This window comes from Apaloderma vittatum, unplaced genomic scaffold (genome assembly GCF_000703405.1).
Source record: "Apaloderma vittatum isolate BGI_N311 unplaced genomic scaffold, ASM70340v1 scaffold9891, whole genome shotgun sequence".
NCBI lineage: Eukaryota > Metazoa > Chordata > Aves > Trogoniformes > Trogonidae > Apaloderma > Apaloderma vittatum.
The window spans coordinates 93,483-120,187 of record NW_009698607.1 but is presented as its reverse complement, the minus strand read 5'-3'; the positions used below and the strand labels follow the sequence as shown (position 1 = coordinate 120,187).

General features: G+C 36.9%; 1 protein-coding gene across 1 annotated transcript; it reads left to right on the top strand.

Moving 5' to 3' along the window:
- Positions 1-5: 5 nt before the first annotated feature.
- Positions 6-20,532, top strand: VSTM2A (V-set and transmembrane domain containing 2A; the record flags this gene model as incomplete). The annotated part of the gene is made up of 3 exons (XM_009878091.1): positions 6-53; positions 3,159-3,495; positions 19,936-20,532. Coding segments are annotated over 3 exons (462 nt in total), but the record flags the coding sequence as incomplete, so codon positions are not given.
- Between the last annotated feature and the right edge of the window lie 6,173 nt (positions 20,533-26,705).

Genomic DNA, 26,705 nt, shown 5'->3' with positions numbered 1-26,705 from the left:
AGGTGGAGCTCTTGCCCGAGCGGGACCTGGATAGCGACGGCACGAAGATCAGCGTAAGTGGCTCAGTCCGGGCGCTGCAGCCGAGACTGTTCCACCCGTGACACCCCTCCCCATCTGCATCCCCACCCGTACCGCAAACTGAAGCGGGGAAGCGGCAGGCAGCCCCGCAGCTTCTTCCTCGCCGGCCCTGGCAGGGGTGGGTGAGGACAGCCCTGCCCCACTCAGCCTTACACCCCTGGGGATGAGGCATCGGCAAGCGAGGCCCAGGAGGCACTCGGCAGACTGTTTCCACGCCATGAAGCAGACTGCCTTAGCACTCCAAAACCGGTTTTAAGGCCGAAATTTGGGCGTGAAGCTGCACTTTCCTTCGGTGGGCTGTGCAAGTATTTAAATGGATGCTTTCCCAGGTTCATATCCGCTGACAAAAAAACAAAACTCAAAAGGTCTTTGGACAAGAAGTTTTTCTTGGGAATAATCTCTACTCTTGGCCACTGAGACTCTTTCTTAGGAAAGTGAGGGTCCAACACTAGAGATTAAACCAGAATATTGTCTCAATGAAGTTGTAATCAGCATTGTTCCAGCCTTTGTCCAAGGAAGGGATGCCTTCCTCAGCACACTCATATTCTGAGACAGCCATGGCCCCTCACCCCAGAAGAGTCAAAACCCAACTCCCTCAGCATCCCAAGAAACCTGTGGTATTGGGGGGGTCATGGAGTGGTGCTCACTGCAGTGGAAAGACACATACACTTAGCAGAGACTGCAGCATCAGTCATCCTTATGAGCCCAAAGGGGTTTTCCCTTTCTCGGACACAATCCCTTGGGAAGTGCCTTTTAGCTGCAGCCAAGGCTTTAAGTAGCAGCAAAGCTTAAAACAGCAGCAGATAGAGGTGAATCATTTCTGTTAAATCGTTTATTCTACCGCTCTTTGATGCCTACAGATAACTAACTAAGCCATTATATCAGGCCAAAATGTAGCTAGGCAGAGCTGAAGGGCATTTATAAATGAGAATTCAGATATGTTATATTAAAAATGATACATATTCTAGCCATACTTAATTTTCTTATGACATTTCTCACCATACACTGGAAACGAGTTGTGTCATGGACCCCGTAGCTTCAGTTTCGTTTGTAGACTATCTTACAAATTAGGCCCACATATGGTCTTTGCATATTATTCTGCTAGACACAGTGCTAGCAGCCTATTTATTCCTTTTCAGTACTGGCTTATTCAAAACAACCGTAGTATCCATAAGAGCTATGACACACTATAGGCTGAAAAGGTTGTCCCATCTTTCAAGTAACATTGACAGCCTAAACACATCAGTTAAAAATGTAGCCTTCCTTTTTTTCTTTATTGAAGGCACACAAAGAGTTTCCATTTGTACTGCTGGAAAGTATCTTCATAAAGAGAAAAGCAAACTTTAAAGTTTGCTTTTAAAGTAGTACTTTAAAGAAATAGTAAAATACACTAAATGTGGTTTTAAACTGTGCTGAAATACACCACTTCTATTGGTTTTAAATGATAATCAGTTATAAACTGAAAACATGCATACATGACTGTAATAATTTCTAAATTTCAAATGCAAAACCTAAAACAAATTCTGTTTTTCATTAGTGCTGTGCAACACTGTTAACTTTGCAGATATTACATGGGAGAACATGAAGACAGAATATGATCTACGGATCTTCTTTCTGTTTCTGTGAAACTTCTTTAATCCTTTTGCTGAATATGAGCTGCTCAGTAGAGACATATTATTGAATATAGTTTAAATAACTATCCAGCACTTTCTATGTAATTAATATTGTATACATTATGCCTGAAAGTATGCAATCCATACTCTTTACTCAGTTTGCCAAGTATAAGTTCAGAGTTGGATACAACAACACAGTTTGTAAAGCCCTCGCAGTATCTTATAACAATAATGTATTCACAAGTATTGCTTTTCAATTTATCAAGCAGACAGAATAGATGCTTCACCAACACTAGCAGCTACAGCATACTAAGCTATCAGAAGCAATGTGTTGTATAATCACCAGTAACATGTGCCTGGTTTCAATCTAGCACTTCTCCATTTTTGTGATCTACCATATATTCACAGTAAATCTCTAATCTTTCCTCATTGCCCGTCATTGATATGACACAAAGCAACATTTGCATCTGTGTTTATGTAATGGATGCAAAACAAGTTTAGCAATTCTTCAAAGCTCAGCTTTTCTGTCCCACTGAATCTCTTTTAACTAGCTTCCTGTGGGGCAACATATATAAATCCAGATAGAGAGTAATAGCCAATTAATTAAATATAAATTCTTTAAAATGATGAAAGTACAGAAAAGAATCTGTGTTACCTTTCCTAATGCATCTTAATACCTATCACACATTTCTGGATGCATAATTTACAAATGTGTTTTAATTACGCTAGACAAAAATATGTTATGCTTCCCCTAGATATTAAAATACAGTTACAAATAAATCATGAGTCTTTAGCTGACAACTTTTAAAACTAACTTGAAAATTTGCTGCAGAAATGATATATGACTTTTAATAATTACACACTTAAATAAGTGAGACAAAAGGAACTACCTGGCACAAGACATCTTGTTATGGCTAACAAACAAAAATACTGAAGGTTTGGACATGCATGAAGGAGGCAAATTGAATGTCAAATACATCGTTTCAATGTAATGAAGACTAAAAGCTAATCTAATAAATTGTTATTAAATAAGTTTTAATATTAGCAAACTTTCAAAAAAATTTAGCGCACTAGTTCAAAAACTGAATTATTCAATAAAGCCAACTAACTGGAAATGTTTAACCAGCAACATGCACAGATAGATTTAGGTAGGTAAACTAATTAAGAATGTTCATGATCTCAAGCAATTAATTGGAATGAGTATGGTACTTTGCATTGTTTGTCTGAGACCAAGTAGCATTTCAGAGCAAATCACCTAAACAATTTTGGAAGGAAGATGTCAGACAACATCATAGATACAAATAATCATACTCATCATTGACACAACTTCCCTGCAGTAAGCACAGTCACACCACTGATAAATTTGGCACTTGACTTCTCTGGACAGGCTCTACATTGATATAGTCTTCCCAGAGAAAGGATGATACCTGACAACATATTTGTTTGTTTTTCCTGGCAAATTTGCAGACAGTTAAAGTACAAGGGAATGACATCTCCCACAAGCTGCAGATTTCCAAAGTGAGGAAAAAGGATGAAGGCTTGTATGAGTGCAGGGTAACCGATGCCAACTATGGAGACCTTCAGGAATACAAGGCCCAAGCATTTCTCAAAGTCAATGCTAACAGCCACTCTCGGCGAATGCAAGCCTTCGAGGCGTCTCCAATGTGGTTGCAAGACATGAAACCTCGCAAAAACATCTCAGCAGCTGTTCCAAGCAGCATCCACAACTCTGCCAATCAGCGTGTGCGTGCCACCTCCAGCCCTGAAGCAGCAGCCAAAATCCCCAAACAAAGTCCACAATCAGGTATGGTAAAGCATTTTGAGCTTTAATTTGATTGCTTACCAGCATGTAAAAGGAGGCTAACTCAACAAGGTAACCAGGAATTGTGACTAGGAAGAGTATGGTGCTCATTTGTACTTCCTTCTTTCTGGCTCTATTCCTCCTGCTATCTCCTTCCTTCCTAAAAGCTGAAGAATAAGTTTCTGGGCAGAAGAAGCAAAAAACCTTAAATTCCTGTACATGGATTTGATCTCTACTGGTTTTATCCACCTAAGGTTAGCTCTCTAATTGAAGCTTAGCTTTTCCTGTAGTGTGTGTGGAGAGAGAAGGGCATGTCAGTGAATGACTCATCTAATTTTAAAATGGTTGGACATGATAAATTAAATACAACACCCATCCAGAAATGTTTCTTCCTAAATTAATTTACGTCAGCCACCTGACTTCTGTACCTCTAGCATTTGGTGAAATTAACCTACTTTTATTATCAATCCTATTTTCATAAGGAACTTGTCTAAATCTAAGCAGATCTTAGATGCACCAGATTGTTTCTCTGTTGCATTGGCTTTAGAAAGACCGTGGGTTTGTCAGAGAATGTGGTTTTGTCTTCTTCAGCTGCTTGACCATTGACTTTGAATCAAGCATTAAAATGGCAATGCCTCAATTGTCTGTCCCCTAGAAATGAACATACTGCATATTTTGTTTGGGAGATTTGTACAGCACTGTATAAATAACCTATAAGCAATATAAGTCTGCATTTTCTACTTTGGTACAGTAAAATTCACAGTTATGCAAAGGCATATGAATATTCAGGAGGTGCAGCTGTTGACCACTGTATGATGGCAACAGAGGGACAGACAGGGTTGAAAATTGAGTCATGATGTGAAAGATCAAAAATCCTCTGGAAAACAAACAGTGCAATTCTAAGGGCTTCTGAGTTACTTCCGTTTGTCCTGAGGGTGCAGTGTAAGGCAGGAGATCACAATGCAACTTAAAATATATAATGGAAACCTAGTTTGTTCTGATGCATCATTTTTCTGCCAGCAAATGCCATATCATCAAAACCAAAACAGGGAATACAACAAATTTCATAGCACACTTACTGTGAAATCACTTTCATCTTACAGGCCTACTACTAGAAAAAGATTTTGATAAGCAAAATAAATTTCATTATAGATTGGAGCAGTATGATTATCTATATGAAAATTCTTACTGCAGTTGGAAAAGATGATGCAGATACTACCACCATTTTACCTCCATATTTTGTTTTTTAAAAAAATATTTATTTGAAAGTTACATTCAGTTCTCTTTCCATGAAATTGAGCCACTTCCATATTTATCTCTTCCAAAAATGTTTAAGCTGTTAGAAGAAAAGAAATATTTCAATCGATTTAAAATCATTGTTTTACCATGACTAGCCTTTCAGACAAATGTGTATACTGCTCATTTTCCATTGGACTCATACATTTCAAAGTAGGAGACTTGTCCATAAAGTGAAAACTCTGGTCTCTTCATTTCTATGGTAAATTAAAATAGTCACAAGTTTATGAACTATGTAGCTACAGAGTACACTGCATTGCGGCCAAAGTGTTCACACAACAGTTAATCCACTAAATCACTTTGGATATATAATTGAATCAATAATATTGTTTATGCCTTTAGTTCAAGCAATGTCTTGGTTGTGTGTTATTATATGGAAAGGTCCCTGTTAAAAACACAAACAAAAAACAAAAACAAAAATAACCCTAAAACAACCCCCCCCACCCCAAACACAGAAAAACTTAATCTCTAATTTTTTCCATGAGCAAAGATTACTGCAGATCAAGTACAGACAATCCCAACCATAAATAATTTTTAAATTAAACAGATTCAAATGTAATTTAGTTTATTAATTCATTTGTTTTATGATGAGGCACAGATTAATGCTATATTCATCAGAGGTGAAACTCATCTAATGAAGAAAAAAAGTGCACCAAGAATCCTTATTAGGTTTCATTTCAATTTACCAGTCACTTGCTACACAGTAATGACTGGTGATATTTTTGATGAACGTTAGTTTAACTCCTAAAAACCAAGATTTCCTTTCTTTTACTTGAGAATATCTGGGCCTGATTTTCTAGCTATGGTGTGATTTGAATTTTCACTCCATTTTACACTCATTTTACACCAATAGAAATACCCATGGGAGCAAAAGGCAGTGGGGATTTTTAGCTCTATATAACTTTCAGGAGCAGCTTCAGCTGACGAAGGAAAGACATCTGTTGTGAGACCTTAGAAAATGAGAAAGGAGATATCATAGACAGTAATAGTCTTTTTACGGTGTCATCACAATCTCCTTATACTGTCAAAAAAACCCTCTTCCCTTTTTTCATGCTAGCTGTATCTGCATGCACAAGGCTGCTGTGTGATCATATTACATGTAAGCACTGAAACGAGCCCAGAACACAGAAACATGGTTGAATACAAGAAACATGGCTGAATACAAATTTGTCATTATTAACCACGTTTGCATTTGAATGACATAGAGGGTGATTGATGTTTTTCTTCATGTTAAGTAATACATTGACTTCAACAGTACTATTTGAAGAGGCATGTAATATTAACCATAGGTAATTTTATCAAATAATCTCCAATATGAGAGAACGTAGATGCACAGTTATTGGCAAGGAATGAATTTTACTGCCATGCTCACACTACTGGGAAATAAATTTACATCAGAGGGAAACATGACATGGTAAAATTTTGGGGAAACCTGTATTCAGCTATTTCTGAAGAACTTGGCTACTAGTATAAGAAAGATTGTCTCTGATTATATTAATATTTTGTCACCAAAATTTATTTTTGAAAGGTAGACAGCACTCAACTTCTTCTGTCCTGAAGCACACTGTGGAATTTCATTTATTTCTTAACAATAGATATTTAATAGGTAGTTCTAGAAAGCAGTCACTGCCATATTAAAATATCAGCATTTCCCAACTGAAGAGATATATCTGCCATTCTCCTCTTTTACTCAAAAGTAGGAATACCTTTATAACTATGAGGGAGGTATATAGCCAGGGCTGACAAAAGAAAGTGATAGGAGGTCCATTCAGCATTTTGCGCTGCTCTGAAAAATGCTATGTGAGTGTAGGAAATGTATTTGTTATGTATTCAGTACTGGAAGAAAGACCTAAAGACATCTCCCAAAGACAGTCTTCAGATAATGTACTGAGAAACACTAGACATCTTCCTCAAAGTCAAACAACTCGGGAAAGTAAAAGTCAAACTTAATACAGCTTGACCCTTTCCTTTCATATTCATGGGCTGCAGCAAATCACATCTTACCAGGGATCTGTGTAATTTGACAGGCTAATCTGCATATATCCAGAAAATGTCCTGTGTATGTGGAGTGACAGACATATTTTTTCCCTTTATAATTAATAACAATGTGTCTTAGTCCAAAGGTAAAAGTATAGAGTTATCAGAGAGCCTTGTAAATCTAAGTAATTTTGCAATTAACTGGGGTCCAAGAGCTGCAGTGAATTCAGGTAAACGGAAGCTAAATAATCTACAGGCTGCACTGAGTGTCACTGTTTCATGGATATAAATCTAGACAAACTCTGCTACTTGCATTCAAGTCACTCAATGTTTACAGCAACACAAAGGGCTGCAGAATTTGATGTGCTGAACATCAGCGCATCCACCAAATTCTTCTTATTCTGCCAATGCTCTCTTAAAGCACTCAAAGCCATTAGTTGCTTTTTAGACTCGAGATCAGGCTCAGAGAAGTCAAGAGGGAATATCTACAAATGGAGAAGCAATGTTAGGTCCATTTCCTGACTGCTTGTATACAGACTCTGCACATTTCGTGCAATTTTTTGTTCTTTCCTGAAATAACAAATTCAACTATTAACCTAACTACGTGCCAAAACTATTCCTGTGATGATGGCAGAGTTGCAGTGAGTGACTTGAAAAGGAGGTCAAAGGAGAAGGTGGTCCTTATCTAAAACAGAATGACTTGGATTTATGGCATCATAAATCACACTGAGAAGTTGATTGTCAGTCATGAATGCAAACAAAGAGGATGAAAACGTATGTCTTCAGTTTATTGATACTAATAAACTGATAACACTCCTTCCAGCCTTCATTTCTGTCTACAGAACTCAGGAATCTTTTATTAGCACATATTCAATTTGGAGTCTTCTAGGGTATAAAAAACATTCTGTGTTGGTTTTTTTTTGCCTTTATGTTGCATTTCCTCTCAAGACGAGATGCATCAAGATGAGATGCAACATAAAAGTGAAGGGACACAAAGTCTACTCTAACTTCCGCCAAGGCAACAGCCAACATTACTTCTTCACTGAAAGAAAGACTTTGGCTTTTGCAGCTGCTGTTTTAGAAACTCTGCGTACCCATAAAGCTGGGAGGCACCAACTATTACGGTGGTAGTTGCACAGCAAAAGTTCAAGTCACTGTTTCTTTAGGCCTACATTAAAGCAAAAACCAAAAGAGTTTTGTTCTTCTCATTCTGAACCTTATTCATCTGTTCTCAGAAATTTTTGCAAAAAGATGATGCAAGGACCATACCATTTTACATCTGTATATACTACAAATCCTCTTTTTACTTGAAACTTATATTTTGGTTCTCTATTCCTGAAATGGAACTGTTCCACTTTTTTAGCTTCTCTGAAATAATGGAATAAATTCTAACCATGTTAAGTGATGCAGCCCTTTTAGCCAGATAGTTGTTGACCTTGAAACTGTAAGCATCTTCTGAGAAGTGTTAATCCGCTTAAAGTAACTTCATTGACAAAGGAATGTCTTAATAGTAGCTAACCCTCCTTTTTTTTTTTTTTAGCCCAGGATTTCTCATGCAGAATGTATTCATTACTGCCTTATGTTTCATTCAAAAAACACACATCTTAATTTCTTATATGTGTGTACTTACTGATATAACCATATGCATAGAGGTATTTAAACTTCTGTTCCTAGTGCTTTGTCCAGCTGAACCCAGCAGTAAACAAACTGTTTTCAGTGGATCTGAAGTTCTAATTCCTGTCACAAAAAAATCTGCATTTTGTAACCATCTCTCACTGCCATTGTAGGTAGCTGATACTACACCACTGTCACCTTTCTATTAATTTTTATTCCTCTTACAAAAATACAGGTTTAGGAACTAAGAAGAAAAATCGTTTGCCAAACAATATCTGATAAATTTTGTTGTTCCACAGGTTCTAGCAGTTGCTCAATTGCACATGCCTGTGCCAGACTGAGTACTGCATATGCTTAGTTTCAAGCATAACCTTTCTGAAATCAGAGATTTTATTTTCATCCTTAGTTATGCACATGGTTAAGCACTAATATTGAATCATAGAAGAAAATCATGGTCTTCTCAGTTTCATTGAGATAAACCTGGATTCTGTCCTTAGATTTATGAGATCTCCACTGTAACACATGTTCCTTTAAAGGTGATGGTGTTTGGAATGACATGTTAAATGACTCTACCTAATCACAAACAATCAGAAAACAGGGGTAAGAGGGAATTTGAGAAAGCAGGTAATGGCAGATTAGAAACAGCCTACAACAGGAAAGCCATCTCCACGACAGATTTTTTTTTTTTATTATTCGAACATAGCCTGGAGTACTCTTGCACAGTTGCTTTTTCAGATACTGTACAGCTCATATGCATGAAAACATGAAAAATTTTCTTTCGATGCTGCCAGACATATTTGCCTCCTATGAAGCCAAACCAGAAACAGTGAGGACAGACACAGCAGGAAATAATACATAAAGTTTAAGAAACTCATTTTGCCCTTTCTCCATCTACATTATTGTTTATCTACACACATGAGTACTGAGATTTGTCCTGAACTTTTATTAATCTTACCAGTATATTATGGTATCCACCTGCTATTGCAGTTCATATACATTTAATCGTGTCCCTTTCTTTTAGCTATTTAAAAATAAATCTTTCAAACTCAACTCACCTTTACAACAAAACTGATATATAAAGATCTGGAAGGGGACACCACAGGAGTTCTGAGTAGCAGAATCACAGTAATTCTGTTCTGCATACCTGATATATTCTTTGATAATTAACCGTGGGAAAGATTTCAGATGGGCCACGCAGTAAAGAAAGGAAGAAAAGAGGAAGCAAAGAAAAATGTGTGGGGAAAAAGCTGTTTATGGGCTTTTTGTCACCTCGCTCAAATTGCTTTTCATTGCTACACAATCAGGCAGCTGGCACTGGGGTCATCAGTGATTACAACATACGTGACCGGGCCTGCTCTTGAAATAGCTGATGGGATTTCCTTGTTTCGGAACACAACTCATTTGTTACTTGAAACACATATAGCAAAGCAGAGGACATTTTCACTTGTTTCAAGTGAGAAGCAGAAAGTTTCCCACCTATGGTGCTCCATTTCATTATGAAAAATCTTTCCATCACTTAAAATTTAAAATAATGGGTAGGTTTATTATTATTATTATTATTTTGTTGGAATGGATACAACTCTGTTGAAGCCAGAAGAATGACATTCATTTAAAACAGAAAAAAAATTGGCCCAGGCATAATGATGAAGGTGAATAATCTTCTACTCATAAGTGAGAGTGAATTATAAGAAGAATCTGAGCTTTATCCAGCTTGTACCACCTAAAGAAGTTTAGTACAGTGATGTTGTCTAGGAGCAGAATGAAGGGAAGGAAAACATCTGAAAACAGCTATTTTCAGCTCATTAAGATTCAAGGGAAAGGGGAGACATTCTTGTTGGTGGGTTTTGTTGCTTCAAGGGGTTGTGATTTTTCTTTAACTTCGACCACGTTCTTTCTAGTCTTTCTCTGAAAACCTAGGCCAGACTAGGTTTTCAAAGCTCAACAGTCAGCATTTTCTTATTGTCTAGAAAAGGATTTTCCATTTGATTAAATAATTCATGATCTTCAAAGATATTCCAGATGCATAACCTTCTTTGCAGCTACAGTAATAATCAATTAATCCCACTTTGCTGATGATAAAGCTAGATGTCATTTGAAGAGCACCTGATGATCCTTCCATGAGCCTTGTGAAGAGGACATTCTGCTCCAAATCCTTCATTTTACCTCATCCTAAGGAAGTTGCCATCACACCTTTTAGCAGTGCAACTTGCTGTCTGTGTGTGGGTGTTCCAGTTTGATCCACCTCACTGAAGTTTGTTACCCCACCTCTTGACAAATGTCACCATCTGGGAACAAAACTGCCTAGTATGCTGAGAATAATAAAAATGTGAAAGTTAACAGCCACAACCAGCATTCCTAGTGCTTCAAACGTATAATCTGTGTGTTCATCAATAACAACAAAAATAAAGATAACAAATCTGGCTGCTAATTCTGCTGCCCCTCCTGTTTCTACTGCTGTTATTCCTGCAGCTGCTGCTGTTGCCTGTGACACTGACTGAGGCTTTTGGCCACCAATTCACAGTCACAGGGCTATAATGACTATAAAAGTGACTTCTCCATGACTGCAGAATATGGTGTGTCTATCTCCAGTTCATTCTGTGAAGTTGAAAAAAGAGTTAAAAGAGTTAAAAGATGCCTTCCTCAAGAAGCAATAATAAATCACTTATGAAGCCAAGAACCAGCAGTATGTCTCACAGAGAGCTAGATATTCAGATGGTGTGAAACCCTTTAGTAGAACAATACTATTTGAGAACATGGCTATATAGCGTTGTGCCTGCCTGAAACTCTGCCAAAATAACAGGTAAATTATCTATTTTGTACTCTGTTGAATTACTCACGTGCATACAATAAGTACTGGTTAGTGACCATCTTATATCTGAAGAGTCTTTGAATAACTATGACTGCTATTTCATGATTATGATTGAGCCCACATCCCAGAACTGTAATGAAAAAGAGAAGTAGAAAAATTCAACAATATAGATTGTGAAAGATGATAGAATTAATACAGGATACAGTGCAAATACTTCAAGCTTCATTCTCGCAGTCCACCATCTTTGAGCTAGCGCACTGTGGTTGTAGGGGTGATAACGTTGGCCTGTTTTATTTATATCACAGTAATAGCAAGGATGAAGACTTTGACTTGTGAATTCTGATTTAGCTCTTTCAGTTTAAAATGTTGCTAGCCAATGTCTCTGTCTTGCCCCAATTAGAAGTCATTGTCCCAAACCTGGATGGCAGAAGGAAACAGGTTCCTGCTCCTCAGCTTTCCCAGTTCACAGTGCTGAGCATCAAATTAAGCTTCTATGAGAGCTGATAAACTCAAACATTGGGTTGTTCAATTGAGACAGATGGATTGATGGCATGGGGTTTGCTTGTATCACTGCTACTACTGGGCGTTTAATTGCCATAAGAGGGGGAGGTAGAAAGATGGAGGCACTGTCATCTTAAACTGCTCCAGCTAAAACCATTAAGATCTTGTGAGTCATAGCCCTTACACAGAAGTACGTTCTGTTACTCAGAGACATTGTTCTAATCTCTATAACAACTGTATTATCCACCAGGCAAACGAAGGATCAGAAGAATGATTCTTGTCTCAAAAGACTTACCATCAAGGAATCAGGCAGAAGGAAATGGACTCATCCAGTCGGATGGGTACAGATAGATGGGAGCTGAGTTCCATGAAAATAGCTTTTACATAAATGATATAAATAGGAGATCAGGTTGACTGTAAGTCAAACATAAGCCTAAGGAGTGTCAGATTTGAAAAGCGAGAAAACGGATTGAGTATCTCATGCTAAAATATTTACAAAGAATGATAATTTTCCTTCTTTCTGTGTTATAATAACCTCCATTGTATATGTTTTTCTTGGAATGACACTGCTGTTGGAGATGATAGAGTAATATTAAATATCATCCCACTTAAGATTTTTTTCTAATGTATGAAAGGATGAATAGGATGCAAAAAGCTCAGGAGGAAAAAGACCAGTACAATTGTGGTTTTCTTCAAATAAAATTCTTCTTGTAACTTTATGGCATCCTTCAGAAATGGTGCTGTTAAAAGTTTAATTGCAGTGTAGCATATCAAATAGACACACATTTATATATATTACAAAAATGCTGAGCAATTTGTGACGGAGCCAGGTTTAGATACAGCAGCGGAAGCTAGTCACTGACAAGGGAGTTAATTCAGAAAGAATTTTTGTTAACAGCCTAAGGTCCTGCCTTCAGAATGAGGCCTAAATATATACAAGTAAATGAATGAGGATGGGTTACCACAGGACAGCCACAAAAATCTTGCATTTGCTTTGGAAACAGCCATTTTATAAAGAAATGTAGAAATGCACTGGTTTCTATTTTTTTTTCTGTCACCTACTAAAAAGTCTAAGACTTTTCACATCCATCGTTTTCAGGGACAGGATGAGAGAGAAAGGTGCCCAGTGCTGATAAAGGCAGTCATAAAGCATGCTGCCAGTGGGTCTCAAACAAGATCAGTTAACCAATTTAGGGCCTGCACTTGCTTGAGCTTGTCCCTCATCCCCTCAGTTTTTAACTGTTGCAATGGGCACTGGACATTGGAGAGCTCTTCACATTAGTTTTATTTAAATAGCTAACATTGGTGTTTCACAGGCCATTTGAAGCACTTCTCTTAGCAACCCTTTTCCAAAAAGTACTTTTGCACTGAAATAGAAACAGCTGAAGTCAATGTATTACTTATACAAGCAAAGAGATATTCAATGTAAAGGAAAAAAACCAAACAAACAAAAAAACCCCTCACAAACAGAAAAACATTTAAAACTTTTCAGGCTCAAACATCAGGTAAAGGGAGGAAGAGAATTAGAGTATTTGCTAAAAATGGCTGATGCCTGCACATTTGTGACGGAGAGCCCCGGGTAGGCGGAATGTCATTCTCCTGAGAAAAGAAAGTCAGCCAAGAAAGTTTAAGCATCAAGACAAAAAAGCTTCCACAATATAATAAATATATAGTGATGGAAGTAGTCATAGTTGTATAGCCACTAAACAATTCAGAGACATAAAGAACTCACTCTATCCTTGGATGAACACATGAAATTTGAGGTAGCTGAGCACAAAAAAATGTTTTAAGCTGCTAGAAGGAGGAATATGCTTCTGGGTATGTTGAAAGCTGAAAGCTTTGTGCCTTGGGTTCAAAAATCATTTTGACTCTGACACGCTCTAACCCACATATGACCTACAGAGACTATTCATCTACACTTCATTTCACCTAATAGGTATCTAATTTACTGCTACTTTACTACTCTATCTTGTTTATGGGAGTACCACATGAAAATGCTAGGGAAATTAAAATTTCATAAGCTGAATTTTTGAATGGGATAGTCTGTCCAGGTAGCTAGGCTCATTTTTGTACCAGAACAACCTAAATAAATTTCCAAGAAACATAAGCATTTGAGCAAAACTTAGGATCACTGCTACAGAAATTAATAACACTCATGAAACCAATGCAAAACTGTATCAAAATTTGCTAATCATCATGTAGTCCTGAACTACTTATTAACACAATTTCAACAAAGCTCAATATGAAAACAGAAGGAAATGCACTGATGAGAATAGAAGTTGTGAATTACAGGATAAAGGACATAGGAGAGAAAAAATTATACTAGAGGTGGATTAAGGCAACTGAACTATCCAGTTCATCTTCACGAAAAACTGTGTTCGAACTCAGCAATGATTTCTGGTTATCTACAAGAGAACAGTAGAAAAATCTATAAATGTTGATACACTTCACATTTCAGTTACTTCTTTAGGGATCTATCTCACACCTCCCTCCTGCCTGCTGATGGGGTCAGAACATTTTGATGATCTCATTCACATCTTTGAGAATTACATTAGAGATCATTTTAGCTTCTTCACAGTGCATGACAGCCCAATTAGGAAGCCTGGTTCTAGTCAAGGAATTAAAGTATGAGAGAGAAACAAGAACACAGCTTGAAGAATTGAAAAGAAAGCCATGAAACTCAGATATGTTGCAGAGGATGAATGAGATTTAAATGTTTCCCTAGGTATGGGTTGATGTAAGAGATTATATAGAAAGTGGCCTGAATGTAAAATCCCATGTTTGTTAACAGCAGTGTACCCATAATTCTACTTCTGTCCATCTTGACATTGTGAAATTGCAGAAGGAATTCTAAGTCCTACTCTTCTTTCTAACTCCCTTCATACTGTGATCTATTGTCCTTTAATAGATTTATTCCAGCTTGTTTTGGACCACTGCCTGAAGAGAAGTATCAGTTTACAATATGCTGCCTATAGTTGAAATCTCCACAGGTTTTTGCTCTCCCAAGTATTTCCACCTTAAGTTTGCATTAGAATGTGCCTTTAGGTGTATCTGGCAGCAAGTGAAAGGCTGCAACTGTCCTTAACCCAGAAAGAGCTCCAGGAGTTACTGTGGTTCAAACTTCTGGCAGAATTCTCTCCTCTACTCTTGGCTGGAAAGTTGTCACTTCCTTTTGCCCCAAGACAGGATTGAACATCTCTGTTTGCATGAGCACCTTACCTAGTGAAGTTGGGGAATAACCATCCACCTAGGATCCCATCCCTCTTCCTCACCTGCTCTTCTGTGAATCACTGGCGGAAAAGGACACACAGCAGATCAACAGAGCTACACACTGAGTACGAAGTCTAAGTAGACTTCAGAAAAAATCAATAAATAGCCTATTATAAATTACCATGAATTTTGAAACAGAAGTGGTGTTTTTTTAAAAAAAAAAAATCAGAAACCCGTAACTTTTCTTCTGGCATGTAAGATGAATTCATTTGCCCTGTATGATATGTTTGCCCAAGACACTGATGAACAATTCACACTATTTTAGGCTGACTACTGTACAGCCAATGGAGAAAGATGGACTGGAAGCCTAAGAAAGTATCTACATTAGGAGGCTTGGATACGATACTTACTGCTCATCTTCTGTCATTCAGTTCCCCAGAATCAAACACCGGTGATTGAACCTTAAAAGACACATGAGCAGTAATTACAGGCCCCTGAGGGGGAAACTGGTAAGCCAGAGAGGAAGATTCTACTTATTTAAAACATACGTGAAGCATATTCAAATAAAACTTCACGTAAAATCAACTTGGTTTCACCCATCTTTATGTATGTAAAACTGCAAATGTTTTCCAATAAATCTTAGTTCATTAATAACCCCAATAAAATTAAGGCAGATATTTCACAAGCTTTTACATTACATGGAAATAGGGCAAATTTATAATTTCATGTGGTTTAAACTCGGGCTGACAAGAAGGCTATTTCAAATCTAACGCTATAAAGCAAAGCTGAATGTTGCAAAAAAAGGAAACCGGGCACTTAAATATGGAAAATATCAGCATAAATTCTTGAAAAATGAAACTTTCAAGGTTTTAACACCCCTATGATTTCAGAAATCAATATTACAACAAAATTAACTCATACTCAGCATAAGCTGAATGTACATCTCCCATATACACAGGGTTATTTTGGCATCATGTAATGATACTTCTGTGTGACTGGCTGTATTTCTCTTGTACTGGTCAGCACAAAACCAGGACTCCGTCATTAGTCTTCTCTTGTGATTAGTGGCTTACTAATTAAAGGAACTCAAGGAAAATTAAACTCAAGGATACCCTCACTAAACTTCTAAGTTGAAGTCACGGATTTGTTCTGTATTTTATATGATGATATGCTACTCATTGTAAGCATTATCTGTAAGAATACAGTTTTCAGAGGCTCTGGCAGGTATTGAGGCTCAGCATGCTGGAGACTATTACATCCCAGAGTAACTATTTTTCTGATCAGTTAGGGTTTACTAACAATCTATAATTTCTGCAGGCTTTGTTTTATACTTAGAGGCTCTAAAAATAATCTCATTAACAGAACAGAATTGATATTTAGCTATTTAGTCCATATACTGTGAGTCATGTAATAGGGTTCTGCATTTGTGACAGAGATTATTTTATGATTTTAAACCCTAAGATCGCAATTATTCATTACTACTGTTTTTCTCTGTTTTACTAGCACTTAAGTAAACCACACATTGAATAAATCACAGTTTCAAATTGTTTAATAGCATGAACTACTCTATCATGGTGTTGCACAGAAACTTATGAACATATGCTTTTGGCAATACAACATTTGTATTGAGTATTTCATGGACATTTGCATGTATGTCAGTGGCAGGAAACGAGACAACACATGGCATGTACATCTTACAGGATGAGTTTAACAAGATCCCAGTGGCTGATAGGTCAAAAAGTGAGAATCCCTCACGCACATGTCAAATAGAGTTTAGCTAATAGTGTAGAAATAATGCATGCACACATACTACCATTCTTCTTCCAGGTTACTGTCTTTGAGGGTAATATAACTGTAGTCCAGCTTTGCCCAGTGTCCTTAACCTGCAGTGAAATCTCTTTTAGCTCTCATGATGTTAGTTAGAAAACACTGTTAGAAACAGCGGAGCCAGATTCACAGATTTTTACTTACATTACTGTGCTCAGAGTTCTGGTAATACTATTTAAGACCTAATCAGAACTGTATACCCAAAACACATCTGCATGAAAACTCTGAATTTGGGTACTTTGCATTTTCAAGACATCTGGATTTGGATTCTGATCTGTACTCCAACTTAAGCCTAAAACCAGTGAAAGCAAATCTCTGATTTGGACATGCTATGTCTTTTAGATTCGTGGGCAAAATGGAAATTTCTATCTAGTTCTGGTCACTAATCCTTTATTTAGATTAAAAAAAAATAATAGTATATGAGCAAATACAACAGAATAGAAAAGGAAAGCAATCTAAAAACACTGGGTTTGGTTTTGCTACCTTATTATTCTATGTCTGCAGCTTTCGTACTTCCAAAATCTAAAGAAATACTTGGGTTTATGAGAGAACAAATACAGTACTTTTGTATATTTCCAGAAAAGAAAAAAAAAAAGAAAGAAAGCTAAGTGTCTTTAAAACTCCAATTGTATTTCACAAAGAATCACTGAAAAGATGAGAGTGCACCTAACAGTCATATGTCACTGCATATTGCAAGTCAATTTTATTGGGGATATTTTACTGAAAATTTATCAGTTTGGATTAGACATCATTTTGGAAACTATTAAGCCAGTAATAGAGACTTGATATGACATAATCAGTTCTCAGAACCATGCAGAGTACACTGTTATGTCAGAGATTTCCAACAATTCTAACAGTCTCTCTCTTCACCTAGAGGCAGAAATTGTTTTAGTTGTTTTCCCTAAACTTTTCTCATGTGTTCAGTATTGATTTAGATTGTACTTACTGCATGTATTATGACCTAAATCCCTTGCAAGATAAACAAACTTGCTGTAGAACACGCATGTAGAACATGTGATATGAAAATTATATGCAACTGAACATTATAAATAAAAACAGCTAATTTTGGGATCTACAGATTGTCACAATGAAAAAAAGAGAAAAAAAATGGTACTTTGCCTGCATATGTTATGGTGCTTCTTCTCCCACTGTGAAATAGTTCATCAAACCTATTTTCTATTATATTGTTTCTCTTCACATATTACAGCTTTCAAATCCTCAAATTATAATGCCATTGTTAAAAAAGCCCTTTTAAAAATATCCATGAGACTCTTCTGAGTATTTATCCTTGTTGGCATTGTACATATTTTGTGCAGAGGAAATGGATCTCCGAAGACCTCTTTAGAATTGTCTTGAGCAATGCATTTCTCTAGTTCAATCAAAAGAAAAAAAAATTAAATAAAATCAGTGAAAATCGTTCAATACATCACGAAATGATCTAACACTAACACAGATTCTAACTAAGTTCTGCTAAATTAGTCAGGGAAAGAAGAGACTTTATAAAATCTGTCAGATGACAAATTTTACACCTTATATAAAAGAGAGAGCAACATTATGCAGCTATAAAGCCAGAACCAGAAATTGAACTCAGCCCTTGGGCACAAACTTGCAAATACTGCCTGTATGAGAAGAACCCACAGTAAGAAGTTAAAGCAAATTTGCTTGTGTGTTTGCTCGTTCCTAATACAGAACAAGTGTTCTGAGGAGCCCAGCAAACTACCGCAGTGTAGGGTGGCATGATCAGATGGGCGAGAGAAAATTAGGCTTCCCACCCCTGCGTACGTTCAGTAGGAACTAGCCTAAGAATTCCCTTGAACTTCTTTGAAAAGTCCTAATAATGTCTTTGAGACATGTTTCCATTTAAAAGTTAATATTCATTTAGAAATTCAGTTCACACATGGATAATTGAAATATCCTTGTTACTTAGAAGCTCTTGTATGTGACAGAGGACTAAGTCTTTTATAGCAACTACTATGTATGTATGCAATGTCTCATACTATGTATTTACAAAAGGAAGCAGTGTTCAGAGATCTGGGATTTAGTTTAATCCTCATGTACAAGGCGAAAAACTTGATAAAGACAGGAACAGAAATACGTCTTGCTATACTTAGGAACAGTTAGCAGGCACAGAAAAGTGTTTATTGATAAAAATTTCAAAACTTTAAGAAATTAGCATTTGCCTTGAGTTCTTTTTGCTTTCACTGTATATATTCTTGATGAAAAGATAAATGTGCATTTTTGGGATTGCAGTGGAATCCAGCATTCAGTTTAATATTAAATTATTCACAAAAAAAGCTTATGCATGATTAATAGATTTTTTAAAAATAACCAGTTATTAAAAGTCCAACATGATTATGGATGGCTTACAACACCGTTAGTACTTTGTTATAGAGCTGGTGCCTGTTAACATCAGTAACATTCATCCTTTCCAAGTATACAACACAGATAGAAAATCTATTAATCATGCATTAACCTGTTATAATTGGAACCGTTATTTATAGTGTAATGAAATTAAGTTTATGGTTTTCACCTCAAATAACATATTTCACATTCTGAATGTAATTCTTCACAACACAGGGATTTATCAAGCACTGAAACTTGGTATATAGGACACCTAAACACTCATGTCGTTTAATTAGTCTAGTTCTGAATGTTTTTATTCTGATAACATACTTAAAATATAAAGTCATGCCTTTAGAAATAGTGATGTGTGCCATTGTTTTCATAGCTTTTTAAAAAGAAAAAGAGATCTGGGAAAATATAATTTCTCAAAAATAAATACTCCACACTTTTTAGCATTCTGTTTCCCTCTTGTAAATAGCACAGTAATTTGCCAATATCTCCACTGTTTTACAAGAAAACACTAGATGACTTTTGTTTTTATCAGTCAGTGATGTGATGATGGAAATGGTTTTGTAAGAGCACTCTGAGGTGGAAGGTGTTTGGGTTTTTTTTTCCTCTTGCTATATGGTTTCACTGGATAACTTGGTTTAAAAAGACAAGAATCAAAAGCAAAGCAAAACAAAAACTTTCCTGGGACTGAAATACTTTGTATGTGTTGTTATTTGCAGTGCATGCCAAGACATTCATGGGCACCAGAGCCAACCTGGCGAGCTAATTAAATATATAAATGTATGTGTTTAAAACAGCCTTATAAGGAGCATTGGAAATCTGCAAGATGAGCGAATATCTTATAACTTCTTCCGCAGGTGCGAGGATAGCTACAAGCCATGGACTTTCTGTCCTGCTTCTTGTTTGTGGCTTTGTGAAGGGTGCTTTGCTTTAATCTAAAAGTGCTGACTTTTTCCAATATCACTTTCTCTTCTTAAAGCAAAGAGCAAATCGCCTGTAAAATCCACGGAGCGGACAGCAAAGTTGACCCTAACCTCCAACCACCACTCTGCACCCAATGTACTCTAAATCTCTACACAAGGAGCACCTTCTTCAGGAAGTACAAACAAAAATACTAAATAAAATAAATAAATAAATAAATATTATAAAAAGAAGAGGATACCACATGTTTTCTTGATATATCTTATTTTCTTTGGCGTATCACTGATCTTTTCTTTGGAGAGAACTGGTGTGATGTAATCAAACGTTTTGTAACAGCAAGACCTAGTTTCCTTTTCTCTCGGCAAGGAGAAGCCTCATCCTTGACTTCTCAGGGGTTGGCCTGCGAGTCATCAGTATTACAGAATTAACCATGGATGACATTTGGTTTCCTACGCTGAAAGAACCATTCCAGCCTGGAAGCAAACAGAGGCCAAATAATGAAACAAAACAAAGTGATTTAACATCGACCCAAATAAAACACCCCACAACTTTATCAAAAAGTCTGGGGGTTTTTTTGTTTTTGTTTTTGGGATTTTTTTTGCATGAGGAATAGAGAGGAGAATAGAAATTCTACAAAGAAGTTAAGCAGATTAGAGGATGTTGTTTCTGGAAAACAGATTAGGATATTTTTCTTTTGTTTATAGGGGGTTTTTTGTTATTCTTTTTCCCTTGTGGGTTTTTTTCCCATGTCTTTTTTTGTTTGCGTCTTGTTCAATGGTGGCAATTACTGACTTAGGCCAACCCCTGATGATTGCGTGGAGGTTTATATATATACATCTCTTTTCTGTGTGTGTGCGTTCTATATTTCAGTGTGTTTTCTCTAATTTTGCAACTCCTGTATATGCAAAACTAACTTAAATTCTGTATATTGCTTACAGTCTGTGTGATATAACTTCAGCGTAGACATACTTTGGTCCTTATGCAAGCCAGTTTTTAATATTATCTATATGTCGTGCCACCAAGAGACATCTTTATTTCCTTTTTTGACAAAGCATCACTTTTTAATTTGTAATTCAGTGTGGATTTTGTAATACGTTCCTTCACTTCCACTGGTTTGACCCTTTCAGCCCTCTGTTTACTCTGTAAATGCATATTAAAATTTGTTATGGTCTCTAGACAATGAATTATTTTAGTTTTGTGTATGTTGTGTTCAAGTTCATATACTGAAAGCTCTTTTAATTTGTGATGTTTATAGAGGATGAAGTGATTTGAACACTAGAGAATGTAAAATGCAGATTTGAAGTCAAATACTGCGTGTGAAGGAAGATTAAAAGGGGAAAACAGACAAATAAAACAGAACATGGCTTAAAGGGTATTCTTTTGGTAAAGAATTTTAGAAAAGTGAATTTGTTACACTAATGAACTATATTCACATCACAGTTCCTTCTACATGGCCAAAGAAGTGTCTGTCTTTGCATTTCTCTGGAAGTGGATTGTCTTTACTCATTGATATTCTTAATTAAAATACTTTATATCTGTGAACTGAACATGAGAATTTTGCTATTGAATGAAGTAATATGCATTACATGAATTACATTCATTAATGCAGGAAGGAAAAATTGCTACCATTTGCAGCTGCAATCAGGAAGGTCTTTTTTTCTTGTTCCCCTCCCACTGAAGCTGAACAATCCACACCCTTTCTTTTATCAGCACAGACAATCATGTATACCACATGCTTATTATGATCTATTTACAGCAGCATTAAGTAGCTGCAGTGTGGTCAGCTGTGTAATTTCTCCGCATTCTGAAAGTGATGTAGAAAGAAGTAAAAAAAAAATGTTTAATATCTCACCAGTCTATGGCCTACAGGTCTAACATTTTATTTCAAGATGCCCCTAAGTCTGAAGTCTTCCTCCATTAATGTCATAGGAGAAAGAACAAATAGTAGCATAGAATCAAAGGGTAACACACTAATGTGTTGGAAGAGGATAACATATTTGTGGAAATCCCATTTCCCTTAACCATACATTCTGTACTATAAGCTTGACTGGGAATAATCAGTCTTTCTTTGGCTTTAGAAAAGTCGTTGCAGTAATAAAGAGATTAGAATTTTAGTCTAATACAGAAAAATCAGGAGTAGCTGTTAGGAGAAAAAGGGAAAAAGTTCTTTTATTTCAGCATAAAATTAATGACCCACTAGGAATATTATGTATTGAAAAGATTTTTCTCCATATTAATAGTTTATCAGCCTACTGACAAAGAAAATAGAAATGGTCCCCATAAAAGAGTTCTGAATCAAAACCAGTATTGTGGAGTAAAGAGGAAATAAATAAAAAAAGAGACAGAGCTTTTTGAAATCTCATTTTCTGAACTACCTATGGAACCAAACCTACAGAGCTCTGGAGGAAAGGCTACAGTTTCCCTGTGAAATAGATATCTATGACTGGATGCTGTGAGAAACTCTTGTGTGGAGTTTGGAAACCTCAGTTTCCATTGGTCTCAACAGGAATCAAATGTTTAACGTAATGTGTTTCATATGTTTACTGTATACATATATCTTGTATGAATATTCCATGTATGCACATAGTCATATAGACAATCTGCAGTGACATATGGCATTTTTCGGAAGTGGTTTAGCCTCACGTTGTTAAAGTTAGCCTCTGATTACTCTGTTAAACTGATATTGTGTTTTGCTTTATGCTGTTAGCTGCTTAGATATAAATCACCATGTACTAGGAAATAAGATTAAAGAACCAGCTGAAATTAAAAGCAGAATTCTAGACCACTCGGACTACTGTGATACGACAACTCAGAAGACATTACCAAGGAAAGTGCTGTATTGTGATCTGCTTTTGTTTTTCAACAGTGTCAGCAAAAAATGTTCAGAGAAATCTGTAGGACTTTTGAAAAGCTTCTAAATGTCACATGAGATACTGAGGGCTTACAGTAGTTGCCCTCCTTCACCCCTCCCTAAGATAATAAACTCAGGTTCTTCAGATGAGGTTAGTCCAGCCCTTCTGGTTCCTGATCGAGAGTCTAGCTTTTACAGGTTCTGTCAATCTGTGTGGATGCAGCAGCAGCATCTCCTGACAGGAGAAAATACTGCATTTCTGAATTCTAGGCTGTGTCTTAACAGCCATTCTTCAAATCAGGAACCTGCCTGAAGCCCCAAGAAATTATCAAAATAGAAGTTAAGCTGCAGCAGCCCCCCTCTTTTTCCTAAGAATTTACTTATGAATAATATTTGCTATAGGAATGGAACTACTGCTATTTTCTGTCTTGGACCAGTTCTAGTTTGGATTTAACATTAATAGAGAAAAAAAAATGGCTTAATTATATCCTTAAAAGCTCCATTGAGTTACGTATCTAAAAGGGCACCTTGCATCTAGCAGTGGCAAAATCTCTCAAAACCTAATGTCCTTAACTTTAATACAAAAATATTCTACTCTTGAGGTGGTCACTTACACAAGTGCTTTTTACTTGGTGTCCCTAAGGCCTCATTGCAGATGTGTCTTTCTTCAGGTTGTTCCACTAGTTTTTGGTTTTAATAGAAAAATAAACTTGTATGAGTATGAAACACTTCTTCATTTCAAGGTATATGCCATCTACATATTGGACATCTAAGATTCAGATGGCTGCTGGGCCACCCTGTCCAAACCATACTTCTGCCAGGAAATATTGGACCAGGTGATTCTTGAGGTCTCTTTCAACCTGCTATTCCATGATTCTCTAATTCATACAGCTCAGACACTTTGAGATGTTGTTTTGTGAAGCTAAAAGAAGCACATTCCAACTCCATTAGATGTCAATGACCACTTCTATATTACATGAAATAAAGATCTGTAGCACTTTTGTGCTTTATGGTTCAGGATTAGTACTACTTCAGAGCCTGTCCCATAAATGCATAGAATCACAGAATCATAGAATGATTTGGGTTGGAAGGGACCTCAAAGATCATCTAGTACTAACCCCCTTACCATGGCAGGGACAGCTCCCACTAGATCAGGTTGCTCAAGGCTTCATCCAACCTGGACTTGAACATTTCCAGCGATGAAGCATCCACAACTTCCATGGGCAACCTGTTCCAGTGCCTCATGACACTCTGAGTAAAGAACTTCCTTATATCTGGTCTAAACCTATGCTCTTCCAGCTTCCACCTATTATCCCTTGTTCTATCACTACAGGCCCTTGTAAAAAGTCCCTCCCCAGCCTTTTTGTAGGCTCCCTTCAGGTATTGGAAGACTGCTATAAGGTGTCCCCAGACCCTTCTCTTTCCCAGGCCGAACAAGCCTAACTCTCTCAGCCTGTCCTCACAGGAGAGATGCTGCGGCCCTCTGACCATCTTGGTAGCCCTCCTCTGGACTTGCTTCAACAGCTCCACATCTTTCTTGTGTTGGGAGCTCCAGAGCTGGACACAATATTCCAGGAGGGGTCTCACAAGGGCAGAGTAGAGGGGCAGAATCACCTGCCTTGACCTGCTGGTCACATATCTCTTGATGCAGCCCATAATATGGTTGGCTTTCTGGGCTGCAAGCACACACTGTTGGCTCATGTTGATCTTATCATCCACCAACATGGCCAAATCCTTCTCCCCAGGACTGCTCTCAATCCACTCATTGCCCAGCCTGTATCTGTGCTTGGGATTGCCTCAACCCACATGCAGGCCCTTACACTTGGCCTTGTTAAACTTCATCAGGTTGGCCTGGGCCCACCTCTCAAGCCTGTCAAGGTCCCTCTGGATGGCATCCCTTCCCTCCAGGGTGTTGACCGCACCATGCAACTTTGTGTTGTTGGCAGACTTGCTGAGGGTGCACTCAATGCCACTGTCCATGCTGTCAGCAAAGATGTTAAATAGTACTGGTCCCAGTGCTGGTCCCTGATGGGCACCACTTGTCACTGCTCTCCCCTTGGACATTGAGCCATTGACTGCAGCTCTTTGAGTGCGATCTTCCAGCCAATTCTCCTTTCCAATGATTACTAATACTTTTTTTTAATCTCTGGAACTTTATGCATGCAAGTTGTTGCATAAAATGTTTGAACTTCCTGTTCTTAATTGCCTTTTGTAGATTCTTCAAAGAAATTTATGGAGCAGAAGGGTTGCTTAGATCATAGATTTAGAAAAGCTTGGCAGACTAATTTAAGTTTCACTGTTTGATCCTCAGAACTCTTGTTAAGACAGGTACTATAAAAATTGAATGGTAAACACTGAATATATCATGAATTATTGTTAGTTCTTTTTCATTCCCAATACTGAATATTTATATTACAGCACTACCTAAAAGTAAAAATCAGAAGTAGGCATAAGCGTATGTGGCATCACAGCAGAAGCAACAGGAATGCTTGGAGGTTTATACCTATGCATGTAATTCCATGCAGCTGTGATTTAGGATCAGAACACACCCTAGAATCTGTTTTTCTTACATTAATTTTTTTAAGTATTTTTACTGAGGAAATTTCCATTGAGGAAACAGTGGCCACTGCAAAAATCTGAATAGTTGCCTAACATTTTTCACTGCTAAACATTTAACTTTTAGTTATCTCTACAGTGTTGTCATAATTTAATTCATCATTAAAAAAAAGACTGCACTGCTGCCAATCTTCAACTCCTTCCTCAACAAAAAAGGAAGAGAAGACAATTCAAATCTTTGTTATTTGCAGGATGGAACATTTGTCCATGACATTACTATTGGTAAATGTCAAATGTTGTTTACAGAGCTAAAAGCATTAAGAGCCAAGAATGGGATCAACGTACTTTGCAATATAAATTTTTAAAGGTTAATCTTCCATGATTAGCGTAAGTAAACAATGCTAAGCACAAAGTAAATTGCTTAATGCAGGTAGCCATAAATGGCTTCAGTCTTTTGTTCTGAGCTTCCTAAATATTGATTTATTTGATTTCATAGTCACAAAGTTTGCACATATATTCACATAGTTGACAGATTATACATAGTTTAGATAGTGCTTTTTATCTAAACAATACAGGAAGATGATAGCAAAGAAGAAAGTTAAAATTCATCTGTAATAATGAGTCAGAATCAGTTGGTAGAGTTACCTGCAAATAAAGAGATTTGTGCTTTTTTGAGAGCCAAATGTAATTGCAATCTTGTTTAATTTTCTCCTTTTTGTGCTACTCTTTTTTTTTTTTGTCAATGCTTCAATCTAAAAAACAAGACAATACTGTACTTCTTACTACTCACTTCTTGCAAGGTGACAGAGGACAAAATAACATTGTCTTTGTTATAAAAGAAGCTGCAGGAAAAAAAATCTTTTCATTTTACAACAATCTAAACGTTTACACTGTCCTATTACCTCAGAATAACTCTACTCATAGGTTTATGGGGAAGGAGCAACAGAGAAAGTGCTTTGTGTTTCAGCTTGACTTCCCAGCTCTAAGAGAGTTCTCAGTTAATTGTCATCCTACAGCTAAGGACAGGACTCTTCTGAAAGTTTCACAAATACAGTAATTTTCCCTGCAACTACCAGTGACAGACTGTTTGAATTTTGAAATGATAGATACTTGCAACTCAGAATACTTTTCCATTCCATAAAAATGTTATGAGGAAAGGCAACTATTAAAGCCATAAACAATTCTGGAGGAATATTGCAAACTAGTAGTCTCTCAAAAGTTTCAAAATATGAAAAGCACTTTAATTAAAAAAAAAAAAAGGCTTTTGGTGGGATTTTCTTTTAAGGTTTTATTGTAATC